Source organism: Urocitellus parryii, chromosome 1 (assembly GCF_045843805.1).
Source record: "Urocitellus parryii isolate mUroPar1 chromosome 1, mUroPar1.hap1, whole genome shotgun sequence".
Taxonomy (NCBI): domain Eukaryota; kingdom Metazoa; phylum Chordata; class Mammalia; order Rodentia; family Sciuridae; genus Urocitellus; species Urocitellus parryii.
In genome coordinates this window covers 200,182,230-200,204,100 of record NC_135531.1, presented here as the reverse complement: position 1 = coordinate 200,204,100, position 21,871 = coordinate 200,182,230, and the positions used below count along the sequence as shown (strand labels likewise).

At 35.9% G+C, this 21,871-nt stretch overlaps 1 protein-coding gene across 2 annotated transcripts in view; it reads left to right on the top strand.

The window, feature by feature from the left end:
• Positions 1-21,871, top strand: part of Zeb2 (zinc finger E-box binding homeobox 2) — a 132,239-nt gene that overhangs the window by 102,970 nt on the left and 7,398 nt on the right. For both annotated transcript variants that reach the window (XM_026388126.2, XM_026388134.2), the window contains 5 exons: positions 9,514-9,702; positions 10,401-10,615; positions 13,307-13,415; positions 14,342-16,311; positions 17,790-17,970. In XM_026388126.2, the coding sequence (XP_026243911.2) occupies positions 9,514-9,702; positions 10,401-10,615; positions 13,307-13,415; positions 14,342-16,311; positions 17,790-17,970 (2,664 nt within the window). The remainder of the gene's footprint in view (positions 1-9,513; positions 9,703-10,400; positions 10,616-13,306; positions 13,416-14,341; positions 16,312-17,789; positions 17,971-21,871) is intronic.

Sequence of the window (21,871 nt, the reverse complement as noted above, 5' to 3'; positions counted from 1 at the left end):
GCCTCTCCCTCCCCGCCCCCCACCCCCCAGTCTCTCTCATGTTGAATCATTGTGGTGTAGTGGAAAGAGCAATGGGTTAAGAGTCAAGATGTATGAATTCTGCATCCAGCTCTTCCAGAAATTAGTTGTGTAACTTTGTATGAATCATTAACTTTACTGTAGTACCTTAGTAGTATCAGCTGTTAAATGAGGAAATTAGACTACAAATTTGGACTGCACCCCACCCTACCCTTTCTCCTAGTGATATTGTTCTGGGAAGGATGAACAAAGAAAATTAAAAGCAGACCTGCCCTATTTGGTAGGGAAACAGGAGACACTTAGGGATCCCAACCTATGCTATCTTACATAGGGCCAAGTTCCTCAGTATGAAATCTGCATAACCCACGCAGGGCCCTACTCTTAAGTGGGTCTCACTTTGTTACTCTGCTGTTGCTGTCTTGAAACTCTTTGCAATTTTTGAGTGAGGAAACCCGCAGTTTCATTTTGCTCTGTTTTTCACAAATCACCTAGCCAGTCTTAATTATACTTCATAGAATGCATAAAATAACAGCAGATGACAAGCCGGGTGGGAAGGAATGGGATCAGAGTTTCACCACCTGAAATACCAGATAGAATGCCAGTTCATACAGGGTTATGATGGCACAAACATGTAATCCCAGTGACTGGGAGGCTAAGGCAAGAAGACCTCAAGTTTAAGGTCAGCTTGGGCAACTTAGCAAGACACTATATCAAAAAAGACCCACCACGGTGGGGTGGCAGTCGTGCTGAGGATGTAACTCAGGGGTAAAGCACTCTAGGGTTCAATATCTAGTACCACAAAAAGAAAAAAGAAATGCCAGTTCAGACCAGGTTTTCAGTGTCTCCAGAACAATTGAATCCCAAGTAAAGCTCTAGACCTAGACTAAAAATCTTTCTTGAGCAAGAAACACAGCGGTACAAAGTGTAACTCCCCCAATTGGGTAATATTCATGACAAAGTTACAATCTAGCAAATAAATAGGTCTATTTAAACATGAATTCTATATACCCCATCACTAGCATAGAAGAAAGTGGGAGAAAGAGTAAGAAAGTTTTTATATCTTTACTATCTTCTTGGTTTAATCACTTCCAATTTCTCTTACATGGAGTTTAAATTAAAACTTTTAAATTCACTAGCTTCCTTATACAAGAGGAAACTACACAAATTTGATCATCCTGTATTTTCCAAGAGTTGCATGGATGCGCAGTGTTAGTCATTTGTACATGATCAGATAACACAGCTAGTACCCAAATACTAGGAGGGAGTCAAAGTATTATGAAGTGAGTCTTTTTCTTCTTGTTGGTATCTGTCACATTTTCATAGGTTGGAAGAGTCTTGTTGAACAAGACTTCGGATAGCTTCTCATGGATATAGTTAGTTCTAAATTTTTTAGTAAATGTCAGACATTTAAAAGCAAAGGAGAGAAAGAGGAGGAAAGCAGAAGTAGTACTTGGCAGGGCAGGCAGGAATGGGTCATGTTCAGACCATAATCAGTGTGCAACAAGAAGAACTTGTTCACTTCCTGGCTAATGAATGCTGTGGTTTTATTAGCTTTGCTTGCGATTAGGAGCAGCTATCTCTACTTCACAGCAAGAGTTCCCACAAGAAATAACGAATCTTCCAGGCTTCTTGAGTTCTTCCTTCATTCATTCAACAAATATTTAATAAGCACTGTTTTCTTTGTGATGTTGCCTGTGGTTTCCAAGCACCTCCAAAATATTTTTTTCTTAATCTTTGTATGTGGTTCCCCAATCTAAAAGCTGTATTGCTTTGAGTTTTTAATGGAAATGAACACAGATTAAATTCTCTGGGCTTAGCTAGAGAATAAAAAGCAAATTGCTTGGGACAATTCTTTATTGAAATTATGAAATTCTGGCACTTTGAGGATGCCCCAGAAGACACACACTGGCTCACTTCACAGATGAGGAAATTGAGATTCAAAAATGTAAAATGACTGAGCCAAAATGCGGAGTCCAAGGCCCTGAACCTGGTCTAATCATTCAATCATTGAGAAATAACTGTGTCCCAGGCATTGTGCTGTGCACTGGTGACACAGGCCAAATAAGACAGGGTCCATGTCTCTATCAACATGCAGATATGCAAGTGAAAGATGACAACGTGATGTGATAAATTCAAAGATTGAGATTTGTAGATAGCATGGTAAAGAAGAATAGCATAAACTAGGGTTGAAATGGTCGGGAAAGTTATGTGACATGGGAATTATTCAATGCTACTTCTCAAAACTGCATCTTACTTAGCCATGTGAGGCAAATAAATGCTTGAATTCCTAGAGTAGTGGTTCTTAAACTGGGCACAAGTCAGAGTTTCTTGAAAGTCTTGTTAAAACACAGTTTGATGACTCTGGAGTGGACCCCAGGAATTTGAATTTCAAACAAGTTTCCAGATAGTACTGATGCTTCTGGTCTGGGGAGCACATTTTGAAAACCACTGAGTATCCTAAAGCAAACCACTGCATGTTATGTGCCTCTCAAAAAGCAGATGGAATGAGCATTGATTTGCTGGGCAAAATCACCTGCTTTGGACTGGGGATATAACTCAGTTGGTAGAGTGCTTGCCTCACACACACAAGGCCCTGGGTTTAATCACAAGCACCACCAAAAAAGCAAAAAAAAAAAAAAAAAAAAAAAAAAAAAAAAATAATAATAATAATAATAAATAATAATAATAGTAATACCTTGCTTCATCAACCTCTCTAAAACATAATAACATCACCTGATGCCTTTTGGTCATATGCCAATTATGAATTTTTAGATTGCACAATAATGAGAAAGATAAGCACGTATTTTCTAACTTGGGAGTTAAAAAAAGTAATAACTCTGTGTTATTCTATACTGATACATAGTAATCAACATTGTCTAAGGGTTTATAGCCTCTAAACCTTGATATTCACTAATATAAAATCTAAATTCAAAATTAGACTCTGTCCCTGACTGGGATGCTTCCTGCTATTGAGGGAGATATTTGATCCTGCAGTCTACTACAGATTCCCACCCCCTGTTCATTCTTTACCTCTCTCTCCCAGAGCTCCATCACATGGGGAACTCCCATTGGCATCTAAACATGTGTAGCCCAGTGAAAGTCATATCAGAGCAGGGGTGGAGAGACCGGCCAAGAGGCTGTACTAATTCCCAGCAAGAGAAGAACACTTTCTGTTGCTCTTGACGACCCTTCCCTGGCTTTATACATGCTTCTGTACCAGTCGGAGGCTCTGTGAAGCTGCCACATAACTGTGTGATGAGAAAAAGATCATCCTCCTCCCTCACAGTTGTTTTTAGATATCTAGTGCCAATATGTATTTTGGAAGCTTTCTGCAGAAATGCACACATGCATTTTTAATGATGAAATGCTTATATTCATTAATTAGTCAACTTTAAACAAAGTAGCCATGAGAATTTATATACTTCAACAAATGCCAACTATGTTCTTCTTTAAACTAAAAATTCCAATACAATGAAAAAATTAGAAATAATTTTGTGGGACTTGTTATCATCTATGATATTGTTAACAAAGGGACTGCCTTTCAAAAAAATGAACAGTTACCCAGATTTAGGATTTCTTCTACCGTGAGAGAGTGAAGTGAGTAAAAAGTAGATTATATGATTCAATAAACAATTCCCACATGACACTGCAGAGGTACACATAATCCCCTGTTATGCAAGCATATATGTATGTATATTACAGAATCACAACCATTGTTTTACATGTCTCCAAAAATGAAAATCACAGAAGTAGGAAGAAATTATCAGTCAATATCATGGTCTCAAACCAAGCACACTCCCTGGCATTAGTAGCATTCAATATAGAGTTATTAAACAAGGGGTGAATGAATAATTCTACTCAGTTTTTTTTTTTCATAGACTTGATGCAGCTTTTCTGGATCCTCCAAGTTTTTCTTTTCTAAAATTATTACTTATTCATTTGAATGCTTGTTAAAATGGTTTAACATAATCTTCAAATATATTTCTTCAATATTTTATGAAAATTAAAAATATGCAAACTACTAAAACAGTGATAATTGACCACTTGGCTTCTTATGTAAACATATGCTTGTTACAAATAAAGAAAATTAATAGCAAAGGAAAATAGAAAAGGGGAACAATAATTTTTCTATTTTTTTCGATATTAGTGATTGAACCCAGGGGTGCTTTACCACTGAGCTACATCCCCAGCCCTTTTTAACTTTTTATTTTAAGACATGGTCTCACTATGTGGCTGATTCTCCTACATCAACTTCCAGAGTCTCTGGGATTCCAGGTGTGTGTTACTGTGCCCAGCACCATATTATAATTTAACTATCTATAAACACTAAGTGAACCCCACATTTAAGTATCTTTGAGAATATATCCTAAAACAGCTCAATTTGGAAACCAATCAGTATTTCTCTTTTATTTAGAGTTCTGATAACACTGCTTGTTTCTTAGGCAGTAATATTTAAAGTCAGTTCATATAGGTAATCATTATTATCTATCTAGAAATATCAATATTTATCTAAAACAGACATAAATATATTTATGAAAGTTTCATTAATAAACAACACTAATAAGAGTGACTAGCATATTTCTATGAAAATCAGACTTGAAGGGACCTAGAATTTTATTTACCAATATTAAAGTACATATAGCCAGGAGGGCATTTTTAATTAATAAAGTTCTTTTTTTTTTTTGGATAAAGAAAAGTTTACCTAACCTTAGAGAAGGTTGAGATATTTGCAAGATATTAGAGTAAATTTTAGGACTAAATGCAAAATCTCTGGAGAAGTTGTTGGAAGAAATTACTTGAGGTTTCTTGTGAATTTTTGTTATGGTTTGATGATAAATACCATGCAAATATCCTTTGTCAGTGTGTTTTGGCAGTTCTTCCAAGGAGACCAGGGAGTGAAGAGGATTACAGAAAGAATGAAAATGAGGTTGATTTTATACTAGAAAAATGCAGCAGGGAATTCTATAACTTTCTAGCAAATTTTCTACCTCATTCCTGTGTCCACTACATAGTATTACAAGATCTTGGAAGATCTTTGTGAAAGAAAAGTGCAAACTTCTAAATGCAAAATTTTATTCTTCCCAATAATTTTGAGAGTTACCAAAATTTAATCCCATTTGTTCTAGTACTATAACTGTTAGGGTGTTCAATTTTCAGAGACAACATAGATTAAAGTAGAAAAGGAAGTTTCTTGGCTCACAGAATCTAAGGATGATTGACAATACAGGGATTGTAAGGTGTGGTTTGACCCCAGGAACAAATAGAGCTGGAAACAGACTCTAGGGGTATGCTGTCTTGTCTTCTTTTCTCTGATTTATTCATTCTTTCATAAATCTTTCTTTGCTATATGGAAAGTACCAATTCCTTCATTCTTATGGCTACAATCATTTGAGGGAAAAATCTCTTTGACATATTTTTGGAAACAAAATCCTAAAATCATAATGAAGAGATTCACTGAATTCAATTGGATCTATGGGCTGTTCTGGACTAATCAATGTTTTGGTTTAAAGAATAGAGGACTAAGATTGGCTCACTTTAGGTGTATATAATCAACTGTGGCAAAGAGAGCAGAATCATGCTATAACATAGCAGCTCCCTTGGGCACTGTAAAGCTCAGCAATAGGGAAGTGCAGAGCTGTTTGTAGGCAAAGGAAAAGGGTATAGTGCTGGGCAGAAAAACCACGTTACTAGTACCCATAGTAAAAGACCCTAGGAGAAAACTACCTTATATTCATGGTGGTTATACCTAGCTCAGGGAAGGTTCAACTCTAGCTCACTTAAGTGATTCTAGATATATAACCTATAGCATATCTATATCACATGAAGAAAAACCCTGATGGAGCAAGTAGACTTAAATGATTGAAATGGTATCTTCTTCTTGAATTATATATTTCTAACTCCTACAAGTATTTATAATCACCAATATATGGTTTACCACATTGTTCTATAATTGCTCGAACTAACAGTTGAACTAGGTTCTAAGCCCATGCCTCAAATATACTTACTATATATTATACTTTCTTTTACTAGAAGATTTTTACACCAAGATTGGTATTTAAAACATAATTTACTCCACATTCATTTCATAAATGGTTTCTGAGAGCCTACTAATTTCTAGGCTATATATTCAATGCTCAGGAAACAAATATGATCCTTAAAGAGAACACGTGATTTGATGTCTTTTGTCTCCATTACACTCAATGTAGAAATCTAGCATGGCCAAATTGGATCTAGCAATTGAACTGCCTCTCCAAATACCAGAAGTGTATCTAGATGCAATTTAGTTTGCCTATCCAGAAAAATCAGAATTTTCCTCCCTTTTAAGCCCAAAGGCTATTAATGCAAATCCAATTGAATTTGCATTTGATTACATTTCTGATGAAAACATTCATATGCAAATGAAAATCCATGCAAAGATAGCCAGATACCTCAAATAGTTGCTGAAATATCAAAATAAAATTGGAATATTAAATATATGTCCATCCGTATATGAAAAGGAAGTTTACTAGGTTACATTAAGGTCATCAAGTAGTACAGTGTTCTCAAAAAACCTAAATCATGTCTCAAACATTTCACAACACTCTAGTAGGTGTGAACTCAGAGAGGAACTATTACATAACTTTCTGCTGTCACAGCACTGAAAAAGGAGTCAGTCACTGGTAAAATCAGTCGTGTTGTTCAAAAGACGTTCATCTTGGATCCACCATTTTGTTTCCCTTCTCTTTTCTTGTCACTAAAAGCAAAAGTTGATTTTTGGTAGTTCTGAAGTTATTTTGATGATTCAAAACAATGCACAAATAGTTCATGCAAGTTGGCAGTTCCTGCATACTCTCTAGGGGCTCAGTGATGCAAGTTAAATGACATCATCACAATCACCACCAATAAGTATCCTTTGGAAAGCATCCATGGCATTGTGAGTATAGTGGCAGAAAGGAGATCTTAACTAATGTCCCTATTCTTCTATTAAATCCAGCTAAGAAAAGATTTCAGCAAAATTTCAAGGTATAATCTCTTAATCCACTAATGTACATTCCAAGTCTATTTTTGAGGGAAAAACAGGTCTTGGAATCAGACTGCCATTCTTACTAAACTTAACAGAAAGTAGAGTAACAAAAGAGAAAGTTTTGAGATCACAGCACTCAGGATTGTTATAACTTAGTCCACAAAGTGCAATTCTCCCCATTTTTCTTTCATTTGACCTCACCTATCAGTCCATAGTTTCCTGTCTTTTTAGAATTCTAGTGTTCCCTTCTTTGGTGAATATCACCAATAATTCATCAAATTTGGAAATCCTAAACCACAGGAAAGTATTTTAGCATCTCTCACCTTGGAAAACTCAATCCTTCCCCAAGTATTAGGGGTTTTACTTCTTTATTATGATTCAAATCCATTTGCTTCTTTTCATCTCCATCACCAGTCACTTAACCTTTACAATCTGCCTGTCTTTAGGGCAGGAGCCTCCCTACTGATTTCCCAGAACCTACTTTTCTCTTCCACTCTCTATCATACTGTAGCCAGAGTTGTCATTTAAAAACCTGGTCTTGGTGGTGCATACCTGTTAACCCCAGCTACCCAGGAAGCTTAGGCAGGAGGATAACAAGTGCAAGGTCAGCCTCAGCAAGTTAGATCCTGTCTCAAAATATAGTAATATATAAAGGGCTGTCTCAAAATATAGTAACATAAAAATATAGTAATATAAAAAGGGGATGTAGCTCAGTAGTAGAGCATACCTGAGTTCAATGCCCAATACTGGAAAAAAAAAAATAGCCACCATTTTATCTAATCATCCTCTTTGCTTAATACCCTTCAAGCCTTCCTGTCTGTCTTAGAATAAAAACCCAATCCTTAACAGGGCTATTGCCCACTTCAAGGTTCGATTCCAGCTGGCCTCTTCACCCTTACATCCTGAGGCTCCACTTTCACTCTGCACTCCAGCATAGCCTTTTAGATCCTGAAGTGTCTATACTCCTTGCAGCACCACAACCTTGCACATGCTGCTTTCCCTGCTTCCAAAGTGAGCTAACTTCATGCTTTCTCTGTTCATGCTTTATCTTGATCTCTTAGAGCCCACCAGATCCCTCTTGCTTCTTTTTAAACCTCTATACAACTTTCATAATATCTCTTCAAGTTTAATGTATTTATTTTCAAGATGATATCAGTTGTATTGATTTTTTTTTCATGGCTTCCAGAAGCATGAGACTAAACATGTTCTTTGCTTACCAGAGCAAGACACAATGCCTATCATTTACTAGGCATTCAGTTAAGTACATGTTGAATTAATGGGAGGTTGTACTCTCTGTTCTTCCCATTTAAAATCCACAAGTTCATAACAATTAAAGCAAAAAAAAAAATTGACTTGTCTGTTCAAACATCACCCTGCCACACTTGTCAAGGAGAATTAATATGGCAAATACATTAATATTGTTTATGGCAGAGAAAGTAAGGCAAAGAATCTAGTGGAACCAAAGTTAACTGCTCTCAAAACCTTGATAGTAAGATTCCACCACTTATTTTAGTAGCAAAGTACTTTTTTCACCTATGTGTGTTAGAAAATAATGTAATAGCTACTCTCCCAAATCTGTATTATGAATAAAAAATTTATCTGAGATATTTAAGCCACACTAATTCAGGAACACATCTAGAGGTTTCAAGTATACAATGTCTTATGACATAAGTTGCTAAAATTGGTTTACAACTATAATTCATTTCATGGGAATGGAGTCATAATTGCAAAAGTTAAAACCATATCAAAATCACACAGCAGCATTGCCAGCTTCTTAACTCCCTCTGTTACTTTTTATTTTATTTTTATCAGCTGTGAGCTTAATTTTATTTTCAGCAGCTTTAAAATACTGAGCTAAAGATTCAAATTTTAGGGAAAGGTAAACTACCACATTCTGTGATTTTTACTTTAAAAACAAAGTCCACATTATTATCTCTCTAGGAATATCTTTCCTTTCACATCTGTCTCAGACTATGTACTCCTGGCTGTCTGTGATATTCAGAGGGTGGAGGGTTAAAAGCTTATATTTAGCAACCGGATGGATCTGTGGTTAGGGATGTTTAGTGGACAATAAAAAATTAAATATACTTTTCTTAAAAGAAAAGGAAGTTTTATATAGACCACTAAAGTAGCTTTGAGCTTATATTATCTCTCATGTTTATGGATCTTAGAATGCCATACAAAAAAGATCTTAGATCTTTTAAATTTTACTAAAAACATCTTAAATTTTCTTTCATTTTTTTGTGAATTATGCAGACTAGTATTCTCAGAAGAAAAAAAATAGCTTATTTAACTTAAAGTGAAGTATCCTCTTTTTGTGTATAACAATAAGCATGTAATCAGTTAACTGGTCATCTTCTATACTTCTTACAAATAAACCAGGTATTTGTGGTCTTATTGCAAGTCAGCATTTGCTACTAATAACGATGTAGATGGACGTGGGCTCTGAGGAAGAAGGCCCTGAAAAGACATTTTTCCTTTTATGATTTCAGTTAAGAATGCAAATTGCACATCAGACTTTGAGGAATACTTTGCCAAAAGAAAACTGGAGGAACGCGATGGTCATGCAGTCAGCATCGAGGAGTACCTTCAGCGCAGTGACACAGCCATTATTTACCCAGAAGCCCCTGAGGAGCTGTCTCGCCTTGGCACGCCAGAGGCCAATGGGCAAGAAGAAAATGGTGAGGCTGTAATTCATTTTTAGCCACTACACTGACCTCTGCAGCTGTTACAATTACAAATGCACTACATGCCTGGGTGTTTACCTTAAAATTTGAAGAACAGCTGCAGAGGCATGGAATTTCATGAGCAAAGATTAGAACTGTAATTTTAGGGTATTGTGAAATTTTTTTGTCAGCAAATTTGTGTCATTTGTACATCCAATAAAGAACAAGAACAATTAGAGCCCATTTCTAAGAGATAAAAATATCTAAATGTATTCCTATCTTTCTGAAATATTTTACTTTTGAGGGAAAAAAGTTTAGAAACACTGACCCTCACCTTTTGTTCTTCTCTATTGACACCTGAATAGCTCCTTCACACTGTGAATTTCTGAGTAATATGTGGCTAAAGCTTTCATAGAAGCTGTCAGTCACTTAAAAAGAATTTCCTCATTTATCAGCTGTTTAAATCCCCCCCCCTCCAAAAAAAAAGCTTAAGTAATTAATTAATTTTCAGGCACGGTGTGAGCTGATTCCTACAAGTCTGTCCTGGGTGTGCAAGGGGACTGGTGTGCGAGGAGGCCGGGTGCAATGATGGCACTCTGGTGGAGCAGATTGCAGTGATTCCTGTCATACCATCCCGGGCAGTCAGCCCATTAGCTGCCATTGATTTACTGACCTTTTGGCCCGCTTCTCTCTCTCTCGTCTCTCGGCTACAGACCTGCCACCTGGAACTCCAGATGCTTTTGCCCAACTGCTGACCTGCCCCTACTGCGACCGGGGCTACAAGCGCTTGACATCACTGAAGGAGCACATCAAGTACCGCCACGAGAAGAATGAGGAGAACTTTTCCTGCCCTCTTTGTAGCTACACGTTTGCCTACCGCACCCAGCTCGAGCGGCATATGGTGACGCACAAGCCAGGGACAGATCAGGTGGGGGGGTTGGTTTTAAGTGATTTCTTTCTATAATAACCCCTTAGAGAAACGATATTGCTTTGATTGGCAATCATTATTAATTTTTCATGGCATTTTGAAGATGCAGATCTTTTAATGGTAATAGCTTTAATTGAGGTCTAAATGATTTTTTGATGGTCTCTTCTAATATGATTTAATAGTCTTATGTTCACGATCGAATGAGTGTGTTAATTTCTAATTTAGAAATTTTATTTGCACTTTAACTTGACTTTAGTTTCATTTTTATGTTCCACAAAAAGTGAATGAAATTGTAGCATTTTAATTATACATTATTAAACATCTCAGCAATTTTAATTCCATTTTTCACCTACTTTTTCTTAGAATTTTTTTAATATAGAACCTAAGTCATAGTAAAACAAGTGTTTCTTTTCATTTGTCATATAACACTTTCAATCACTTAGAATATTTTTCCGAGTTGCTACTAGTTTATGAAATCTATTTTAAGCAAAATAAAAAAGGAGTATGGCATATGTGTGTGTGTGTGTGTGTGTGTATATATATATATATATATATATATATATATATATATAAAATAATTGGAATAATATTAAGATGTTGGGTGTACATTTTAAACGATCCCTTGTTGATGTGCACATTGGTAGCTAGATATGTTACAATTGTTCTGCTTCTTTTAACTTACTTGTTTTAAAAGTAAGAATTCTATTTTGCACAGGTAATCATAGCTTCTTAAATCCTTAAAATGACGGAATAGGATTGATTCACAGCATCCCTTAAATATCTCAGCAAAATTGCTCTTTCTGTCCTCCTGGGAGAATTGACTCCGAAAATTGATATTATGATGTGTTCAGATGGTAACAGAAGTGGTGTATCATAAGTCACAATAACTGGCCCTACAGAACTGGAATTGCCCTATATAAGTTTGATACCATATCTGTTTTAAAAATGATTAAACATGATATTCTACATAAAATTCTTATTTTTCCTTATGGGCTTTATGTTCTTTGAATAAGGAAAATAGGAATCAGCAAACACAATCAAACAATGATTATAAAGCTACATTATGGAATTTTACTGTTTTAACAGGATAGCTCATATAAATCATTCCATTTACATCTGATTGGACTTGTCACCTGAATGTTTTTCAAAGATCAGTTATGAAAAATAATATGTTTGCATAGCTTCACTTATGTAACAGTCTTTCTTCCCTTGCTTCTATGCACAAAACTACAGGAAGAAAAAAAAAAGCGGGGGTAGGCCTAGATATTTATCTAGCATAACTGCTTTAAATTTCACATGCAGGAGTGTGATTGTGTTGGCGCATTATGAATGGTAGCTTTGGTGTTGAAAAGTCCCCTCATTTGCTCATGGCATTTACAATTAGTAAATTAAAATGATTGTATCATATTAACAGTGGCACAACTAAAGTTTATAGTAGTCCTCTGAGGGCTGTGGGGGGAGACAAAGCAGCTGTTGCTGTTTGTTTATGCAACTCAGCAACATATGAGCGCTGGTCCCTCAATGGCGCTCGGCGGGCTGGGCTCCGCTTGATCTTTGAAGGTTGCTGCTGTTTGAACAAACCTCCCTGTGTCCCATGTAACACCATCTGTCTCACTAGGAATGTGGGAAGATTCAGCACACCCTAGCAGTTGTCATACCGTTTCTGTGCTGTCTTTTTGCAAAAGGCTTTTGTGTCATTGCTGGTTGAAAAAGGCTGACCTCCTACCTTGAGCATCCAGAGTAGATGACTGTATTTTTTTTTCCAGAATTCTAAGTCACACTGCTTTTTTCCCCCCTTGTTCAAAAAGGTCAGCTGTGTTTGATTATATCTACTGCTTTTAACTTGTCTTTTTAGCAAACTTTTTTTTCTTTTGGTCCCTACTCCTTTGCACACTACCTAAAAGGAAAATGAAAAGTCATTGAAGTCTTTCCTACTAGCCTGTGATAAAACTGCTCAAGCAGTTATAACATAAGATGTTGTCTCTTACGTTTAATAATGACACAAATCTGATAGGCAACACATCAGGAAAACAGGGTTTACATGTGTTCCTAGCACAATGAATGGAATATTTAAACATACTTACTATGTAACAAAAGTATTTACAGTCCACATTTTTTGTTGTCAATGTTTATGAGTTTTTGATGTGGGGATTTTATTTAATTTTTGCTCTTCTTTAAATTTCAGATTGCTTCATTATAAGAAAAACTTCTAACCTGATTCAGAAAGTTCAATTATTTTGTTTTAATGTGTGAGGCTTTCTTTATTTTTTTCTTTTCCTTGCCTTTTTTTTTAGACTATTATTAGGCAACATTTTTTTTCCTCAACAAAATTGTTTCATTCTAGCAAGGAATCTTTAGATTTTAGATCTTGCAGTAAACACAAAGAAACACAAACATCTTTACAATTATACCTTCTCAAGGGTCAAAGAAACATTCTGAAAAAGAGATGACAGATAATTGTAAAGCAAGTGTTTGGATGAGCATGTGAAAGCACTTTTTTTTTTTTATTTGTTCCAATTTTATTACCAACATTATCACTTTTATTGCAACTCTGAAAGACTGGGCAGATAAATAAGCATGCACTCAAACCTTTTGGCCTGTCTGAAAAATAGAGGCCTTTTAAAAATATTCGTAACAAATTTTCTTTGTTCCTCCTGCACAAAACTGATGACAGTCTTTCTCCTTTTATAGCACCAAATGCTAACCCAAGGAGCAGGTAATCGCAAGTTCAAGTGCACGGAGTGTGGCAAGGCCTTCAAGTATAAACACCATCTGAAAGAACACCTTCGAATTCACAGTGGTGAGTAGCAGAGGTGCTGGCACTCACATTTGCATTGTTTTTAATAAAAGAAATTTTAAAAGATTACTTAAACTTTACACAGACCTGTTTGTAGTTTTTTGGAACTACCCATTTATTTAATAAGCTATGTGTACCTCATGATGAAGACTTATGGTACCATCCATAACCCTGTCTTATAAAAAGAAGAGGAATGCTTATTCTTCTTAAAAATTACAAAGGCTTTGATTTATTACTAAATCTAGAGGCTCCTTTTTGTCCTTCTAAAACCATTTCTCCAGATTAAGTATTTCTGACCTGAAGAAAGTCAGCTGGCAAACTCTGAAGGCCACTCGTTTTTGATACCTAAACATGAAAGAAAAAGTTGAAGAATTTTGGATAACAGCTTGTGTATGATAAATGCTCCTTGATTCCTGAGAACTGTGTATCACAGAACCATATCCTACCACTGAGATTTCTTCTTTATAACTAGTTTGATAGCTCTGCCAAGCATTTTATTACCAAATTAGATGCTATTCAAAGAACTAGTTGGATTGGTAGAATCAATGGAATCTCCACAGAGTTGATTAAAGCCATGACTACACTTCCCTTTAAATACTGTGACATCTTTATTGTGCTATTGACCACACATTAATCTGACACCCTGTTTAAATAGGAGGCTGCCGATGGCAAGACAAGATTTGGGATCTTAGCAGAAAAAGGCCTAGATAGCCTTCACCTTCCACTGCTAACATCTTGAATTATGTCCTCCAAGGATAGATAAAGCCCAGAAACGCTTATGGTCACATAATTCTAATCTAAGCACCTAGAATGTAGAGGAACCCCCATTGTGTTCTTTTCATTTGCTTTCACAGATTCTTGTCTCAGCAGACAACTGCAATTGTTACCTAATCAAGGAAATGTAACATTAATTTTAATTATCATTTTAGGTGAAAAACCTTACGAGTGCCCAAACTGCAAGAAACGCTTCTCCCATTCGGGTTCCTACAGTTCGCACATCAGCAGTAAGAAATGCATTGGTTTAATCTCAGTAAATGGCCGAATGAGAAACAATATCAAGACGGGTTCTTCCCCTAATTCTGTTTCTTCTTCTCCTACTAATTCAGCCATTACTCAGTTAAGAAACAAGTTGGAGAATGGAAAACCACTTAGTATGTCTGAACAAACAGGCTTACTGAAAATTAAAACAGAACCACTAGACTTCAATGACTATAAAGTTCTTATGGCCACGCATGGGTTCAGTGGCACTAGTCCCTTTATGAATGGTGGGCTGGGAGCCACCAGCCCTTTAGGAGTTCATCCGTCTGCTCAGAGTCCAATGCAGCACTTAGGTGTAGGGATGGAAGCCCCTTTACTCGGATTTCCCACAATGAATAGTAATTTAAGCGAGGTACAAAAGGTTCTCCAGATTGTGGACAATACGGTTTCCAGACAGAAAATGGACTGCAAGGCTGAAGAGATTTCAAAGTTGAAAGGTTATCACATGAAGGACCCATGTTCTCAACCTGAGGAACAAGGAGTAACTTCTCCTAATATTCCACCTGTTGGTCTTCCAGTAGTGAGTCATAATGGTGCCACTAAAAGTATTATTGACTATACATTAGAAAAAGTCAATGAAGCCAAAGCTTGCCTCCAGAGCTTGACTACTGACTCCAGGAGACAGATCAGTAATATAAAGAAAGAGAAGCTACGTACTTTAATAGATTTGGTCACTGATGATAAAATGATTGAGAACCACAACATATCCACTCCATTTTCATGCCAGTTCTGTAAAGAAAGCTTTCCTGGCCCCATTCCCTTGCATCAGCATGAACGTTACCTTTGTAAGATGAATGAAGAGATCAAGGCAGTCCTGCAACCTCATGAGAACATAGTCCCCAACAAAGCTGGAGTATTTGTTGATAATAAAGCCCTCCTCTTGTCATCTGTACTTTCTGAGAAAGGACTGACAAGCCCCATCAACCCATACAAGGACCACATGTCTGTACTCAAAGCATACTATGCTATGAACATGGAGCCCAACTCTGATGAACTGCTGAAAATTTCCATTGCTGTGGGCCTTCCTCAGGAATTTGTGAAGGAATGGTTTGAGCAACGAAAAGTCTACCAGTATTCAAATTCCAGGTCACCATCACTGGAAAGGAACTCCAAGCCGTTAGCTCCCAATAGTAACCCTCCCACAAAAGACTCTTTACTACCCAGGTCTCCAGTCAAGCCTATGGACTCCATCACATCACCATCTATAGCAGAACTCCACAACAGTGTGACAAATTGTGATCCTCCTCTCAGGCTAACAAAATCTTCCCATTTTACCAATATTAAACCAGTTGAAAAATTGGACCACTCAAGGAGTAACACTCCTTCTCCCTTAAATCTTTCCTCCACGTCTTCTAAAAACTCCCACAGTAGTTCGTACACTCCAAACAGCTTCTCTTCTGAGGAGCTCCAGGCTGAGCCTTTGGACTTGTCATTACCAAAACAAATGAAGGAACCCAAAAGTATTATAGCCACAAAGAACAAAACAAAAGCTAGTAGCATAAATTTAGACCATAACAGTGTTTCTTCATCATCTGAAAACTCAGATGAGCCTCTGAACTTGACTTTTATCAAGAAGGAGTTTTCAAATTCAAATAATCTGGACAACAAAAGCACTAACCCAGTGTTCGGCATGAACCCATTCAGTGCCAAACCTTTATACACAGCCCTTCCGCCACAAAGCGCATTTCCCCCTGCCACTTTCATGCCGCCAGTCCAGACCAGTATCCCTGGGCTACGACCATACCCGGGGCTGGATCAGATGAGCTTCCTACCACATATGGCCTACACCTACCCAACTGGAGCAGCTACCTTTGCTGAAATGCAGCAAAGGAGAAAGTACCAGCGGAAACAAGGATTTCAGGTAATGAGACGAGATTTTTTTTGCTCTGAAGAAAGGAGATGAAAATTATTGTTGGGCTAGGGATGTAGCTCAGTGGTAGAGCACTTGTTTACTAAATGTGAAGCCCTAGGTTTGATCCCCAGTACCACAGACATTAAAAAATTATGTAGATTATGTGCACAAAGGAAAAAAAAATCTCAGTAACAAATATCAGGAGAAATAGAAAAGACTCTTAAAAAAGAATGTGAACCTAAAACTAAGTGGGTTAGAAAGCAAATAGATGAAAGTAGAACACAGTGCTCTATCTGTAAGCACAGTTGCTATTAAAATAAATAAGAAATGTAAACGTTTTTGAGGTTTATTTAGATTGACTCACCTGCTTTTAAAAAATGTATATTGATAATAATACTTTGGTAGGACTTACCTAGGTCCTAAAAGTTAAAGTTTATAACACTCACTTGCTCTTAAAGATGTTTGCAGTTTTCAAGTAAAACATCAATAAATTTGAAATATACTATATTATAGTGAAGAGTTTATTTTGAAGAACATTTAAAAATATTTTGTACATTCCACATGACTTATTACCTATTCTTTAAGCTACTAAATAATTATGGGTTTTTTTTCAAATACAAAAGCAGGTACATTTTAGCATTATGCAGTCTAATTCCTGTTTGCAAAACAGGAGCATAAGTGGCAGTACACCTCTGTAACAGCTGTTCCAGTATTCCAATTTACAGTACATCTGCCCTCTTTGTAAATGTATTTAAGCCTATTTAATCTTCTCTAATATTAATTAGTGCAAACGTAGTCTAAGAAAACTGAACTGTGGGCTAGCAAATGGAAATGTATGTTATCATGCAAGTTTGCACTCCTTTGGATCAAGACAAAATAAATATCAAGAAATTTAATAATTTACTGATCCACATTCATTATTGCTCAATGCTGAAGGCTGTTTTAACATAGATAGAACATTGATAAAAAGTGTTATTAATATTCCCTATTTCAAATTAGAAAATTAAATATAAAAATATAGCTTGAGGCTTTTAGTTGGTAGACATACATTTAAATAGATTGCATAATAATAACATTTTGTACCTAAATATAAAATTCAATTAAAATGGAGTTTCTACAGCTACAGATCATTTCTAAAGTAAAGCATGCTGGAAAAAACACAAATTCTGATGGTGAGTGTTCACCCATGGATATTTCCTGGCATAGAAAAAGAAGGATTTTAGAAAAATTTATGTTTTTTCCACTTTCAGGGCTGACCATTTCTATCTTTGGAAAATAGTAAGCTCTACCATTTAGGGCAGAGAAGGCTGATATTTTTCTTGAAATGTGAGGCTTCATATATTGTTCAGGAAAAATAACTTCTTTAAAAAACAAGATCGATAAATAGCGAACATTTTTTAGGTTTTCCAAATGTCAGCCTATGCAGAATTGTTTGGTGTAAACACAAAGAGAAAAAGACTGTGTTGAACTATGTGATTATATCACAGGGAGAATTGCTTGATGGAGCACAAGACTACATGTCAGGCCTAGATGACATGACAGACTCCGATTCCTGTCTGTCTCGAAAGAAGATCAAGAAGACAGAGAGTGGCATGTATGCATGTGACTTATGTGACAAGACATTCCAGAAAAGCAGTTCCCTTCTGCGACATAAATACGAACACACAGGTATGAGTGACTTTGACTAGCTAGTTAGAGCTTCCCGGCCTGCTGTACATTTCATAATATTTAATGAGTACACTTGTGCAACATAAGATGTAGCATATGCTGATACCTTCAACAAGGAAGAAATAATGCTTTTGCCTAGCTCAGTAGGACTTTTTTGTTGCTTGTTTATTGGATCATTCATGTGTTTATGAGTGTGCTTGTCTTCATATCTTTCAAGTTAATCTGTAAAACAAATTTATAAGTCACGGCAAAGAAATATTTAAATGGCCAGGACAATGAAATGACATGACTCAGCCTAGTTATTGAAAATATTTTCAAATTCCTAAACTGTGATGAACATTTGTATGTAAAAATGTAACGTTAAATCTAGTCAATCATGTATTAGTTTTATCACCCAAACATCAAGTAAGCCACAGTTTAGGGGTGATTTTGTTTGGTTCTTATAAATTGACCACATTTGGAATCAACTAAAAGTGTTAGTATCATAAGAGAAAGTAAAAGATCAAATGAGTTACTTCGTCTACTTATATTTGGAAGACTAAAGTTTGCTTTCTAAATTTAATTAGTTTATTTTCAATTAATGCATCATTAATCAGGAACAATTAATTGCAAAGAGTTGACAAGACAGTAGCCTCGTTTGTCCCTATGAGTAAAGAGATAGTTGGATAATTAAAAAAAAGAAAAGAAAAAAAAAGACAAAGTACCAAAATATAAAGCAATAGTATTTCCCCCAATCCATGATCTATCTGATTTGCAGCTCTGTGGCTGAGCTCCGCCTCTGTCCCGCCTTCCCTTCTCCTCTTCCTACCCTGAATAGAACACTCAGTCTCCTCGCAGTCCTATCCAGTTCTTCTCTACTAGAAATCTACATCTTGTACTAGCCGTGGATGAGGAAAGGAAGAGTGTAAAATCTCAGTCCAATTATTGGAAAGGGAAAAAAGGGGGTGGGGAGAATGTTGAAAAACATTTCACATTAAACCATTTTAATACGGAGTGGGAAAAATCAACCTAAAATTAATGGTTTGGGGGAGAAAAGTGACAAGGCAAAAAAGAACAGGACTGTGAGTAGTTCCTGTTTTATTTTAACTGCCTACATACATGGTCCCCTGTTGGATGTTGAGAGTTGTCCTTAGGATACACTTGTACGCATCAGCATGCCTCAGTCCTCACTGGGCATGTGTTGGAGTCAGCAAAAGGAACCGGAATCAGGCTGAGAGTTTCAACAAAGATAGATGAGTTCTGTCAATCAAATGTTGAGAGTATTTGTGAAGAGCACAAAACTGATAAATAACTGCTCTTACTCCAACCAATCCAGTTTTATTTTCCCCCAATGATCTGATATTCCTTGTTATTATTTTTAAAGCTCAATTAATGACACTTTGAAGACAATCCAAATCAATAGCAAATCCAGACAGCTCTGATAGTCAAGTGATATGTATAAAATGTCAAAAGTTTCCTACATTTGTCTTTTATCATAGATATTTTCTTTAGTACTAAGTCCTATTTAGGCATTTAGAGAATAAAGATATTTTCGTACCTGAATTTACTTTCATATTTTAATCAACCTCAAATATATTTTGTATTTCATTGTTCAGCAGCATTAGGCACTTCACTGAAGGCATCTTTCCTTCTCTGAATCGTTTTATTATATGACCATATGCAAACTCTATCATTTACTACATGGTGAGTGCAAAACTTTTATTTTAGTGAGGGCTATCATACATATTGACATCCAGTCAATATAATTATTTTCTATAAAGTAGATAGTCTGTAACTCCCATAGCTATATAGCTAATTGAGAGACCCAAAAGTTGACAAACAAATTAATGAATTAATTTAAAAAATAAAGTTTTTAAAAAGTAAAATGTTCAAGTTCTTTAAGATGTGAGATCTGCTGCCAGAAACATTGCCTAGCAACAGGATGCTAACCATCCAATGGTTTCTCTAAAGTTGTGATTAATTATCCTTCGGTCAGCTTCCCAGCTTGTCAAGTTTCCAGTGTGTTAACTTTTTGGTCTCTTGGCCAAACATCTCATGACATTACTACTGTCAGTGTATTAGGTTCCATGCAAGTGAAGTTCTTTATGAATTTTCTATCACTAGGATATGTGTGGAAATACAGTCCATTTTCCTATTCTTATTGGGCTCCACCAGCCTTTGTGTTTGTTTATATTAATCAGTAGTAATATTTTCAGAATGAATTAATATGAATATTGTAAGTGAGAACACTCTTGGGGTTGATTGATTCTAAGTTTGGGAAATGAAGTTGAATTGTCATTTGATTTTTATGTGTTGATTATGAGTGTGTCATTGATAAAGTGTGTTTGTTATATCTGTCTACAATTTTACATATAGAATCTTTTAAATTAAAAAGAATACTAAGAGCTACTTATTCTTAGGACCTGTGCTCTTTTGCCTCAACCTATTTTAATTTATTTCCTAGGCAGATATCAAAGTCATATGTATTGCTTACTCATTCTTATCAATGGCTTATTGCTTACTTGCTTTCTTGGGACCTGGGACTGGGTCAGAGAAAGGAAAAAATATGTAAATGTTGAATTTAATAGGATTAATTGTCATAAACAAGGACTGTAAAATAAAAAACTGGAACTCCTGTTAGGCACTGTCCAGAGCTCATTTGTACTCCACTGAAATTTAATCTGACATTTATTGAGTGCTTTTTCTGATGAGACATTGTTGTAGGTGCTTTAAAATCCATCTTATTTAGAAAAGTCATAAAAAATGTTTCTACTTTTGAGTAAAGTCTAAGTTTTAAGTAAATCATTAGTCAATTCTGTATCTCAGTTAAATGATATTTTTTTCATACCACAAACCTTCCCCTTATTGTTAATTTCAGTTATCATTCTAGCTGTGAGATGAATCATGAACCTAGATATTAGAGGAAAAAACCTTACCTTAAAAAAGTTTCGATTCACCCAGTATCAATTTGGATGTTTTTCTGAATCTTGCTCATGTGGAAATTTAATTCTAGGACATCTATTTTTGAATCAGGTAAACCAATCAAACATGTTAAAAAGAGATGAATGTCCAAGTCAGTTTCTATTTAAATTGAATTTATTAAAGACTTAATAGTGAAACATCTGGAGATTAGTAGACTATTTAGTGTAAGGTACATGTCAAAACTCTCACCTATTCCCAGATTCTATACTTTGTATGGCATCATAGCTGAACATTTTTTTCTTTCAGTTAGTCAGTTCATAATGCAGAATTAATTTATTTCTATTATGAGAATTTTATTGAACAAATTTTCTGAAAATTGTAACCATAGAATAGTGATATGATGGACTGCAGGTTTAGCAGGCATCTCCCGGCTTTTCTAACAGATCTTGAAACTTGTACTCACTGGTGAGTGCTTGTTCTCTCTCACAACATTGCTCTGTGGTTTGTTTCTTGGGAAAAGAGAGAGCCATGTCGACTGTAAAGTTCATTCAAAATGATTCACACATTTTCTCCATGAAGTGACCTAACAGGTTGACCTTTTTGTGCTTCTGAGCTCATGAGACATTAATTATCCAAAAGAAGTTGCAGGGCAATTTTGCCCATGCAAGGTACTACAACTAAAGCACCAGCTAATTTTTCATATACAATTTCTTTTCTCTCCATTCAGATTTATTCCTTCCATGTACTTTGCCCCGATGCATGCATCTTGCTAAAATCTGGGAAATTATTGAATATGTACTAATGAATAAGAATAAAATTATCTAATATTAACTGAGTGCTTACTATGAAATCCTTGTGCTGAACATTGTACAAACATTGTCTCCTTTATTCCTATGGCCAGCCCACAAGTTAGGTCCCCCAAAAGATCTTCCTTTCCCTTCAAAAACCCTGATCCTCAGAGGTTAACATACCTGAGACCTCATCACAAGCAGTTGTAAAA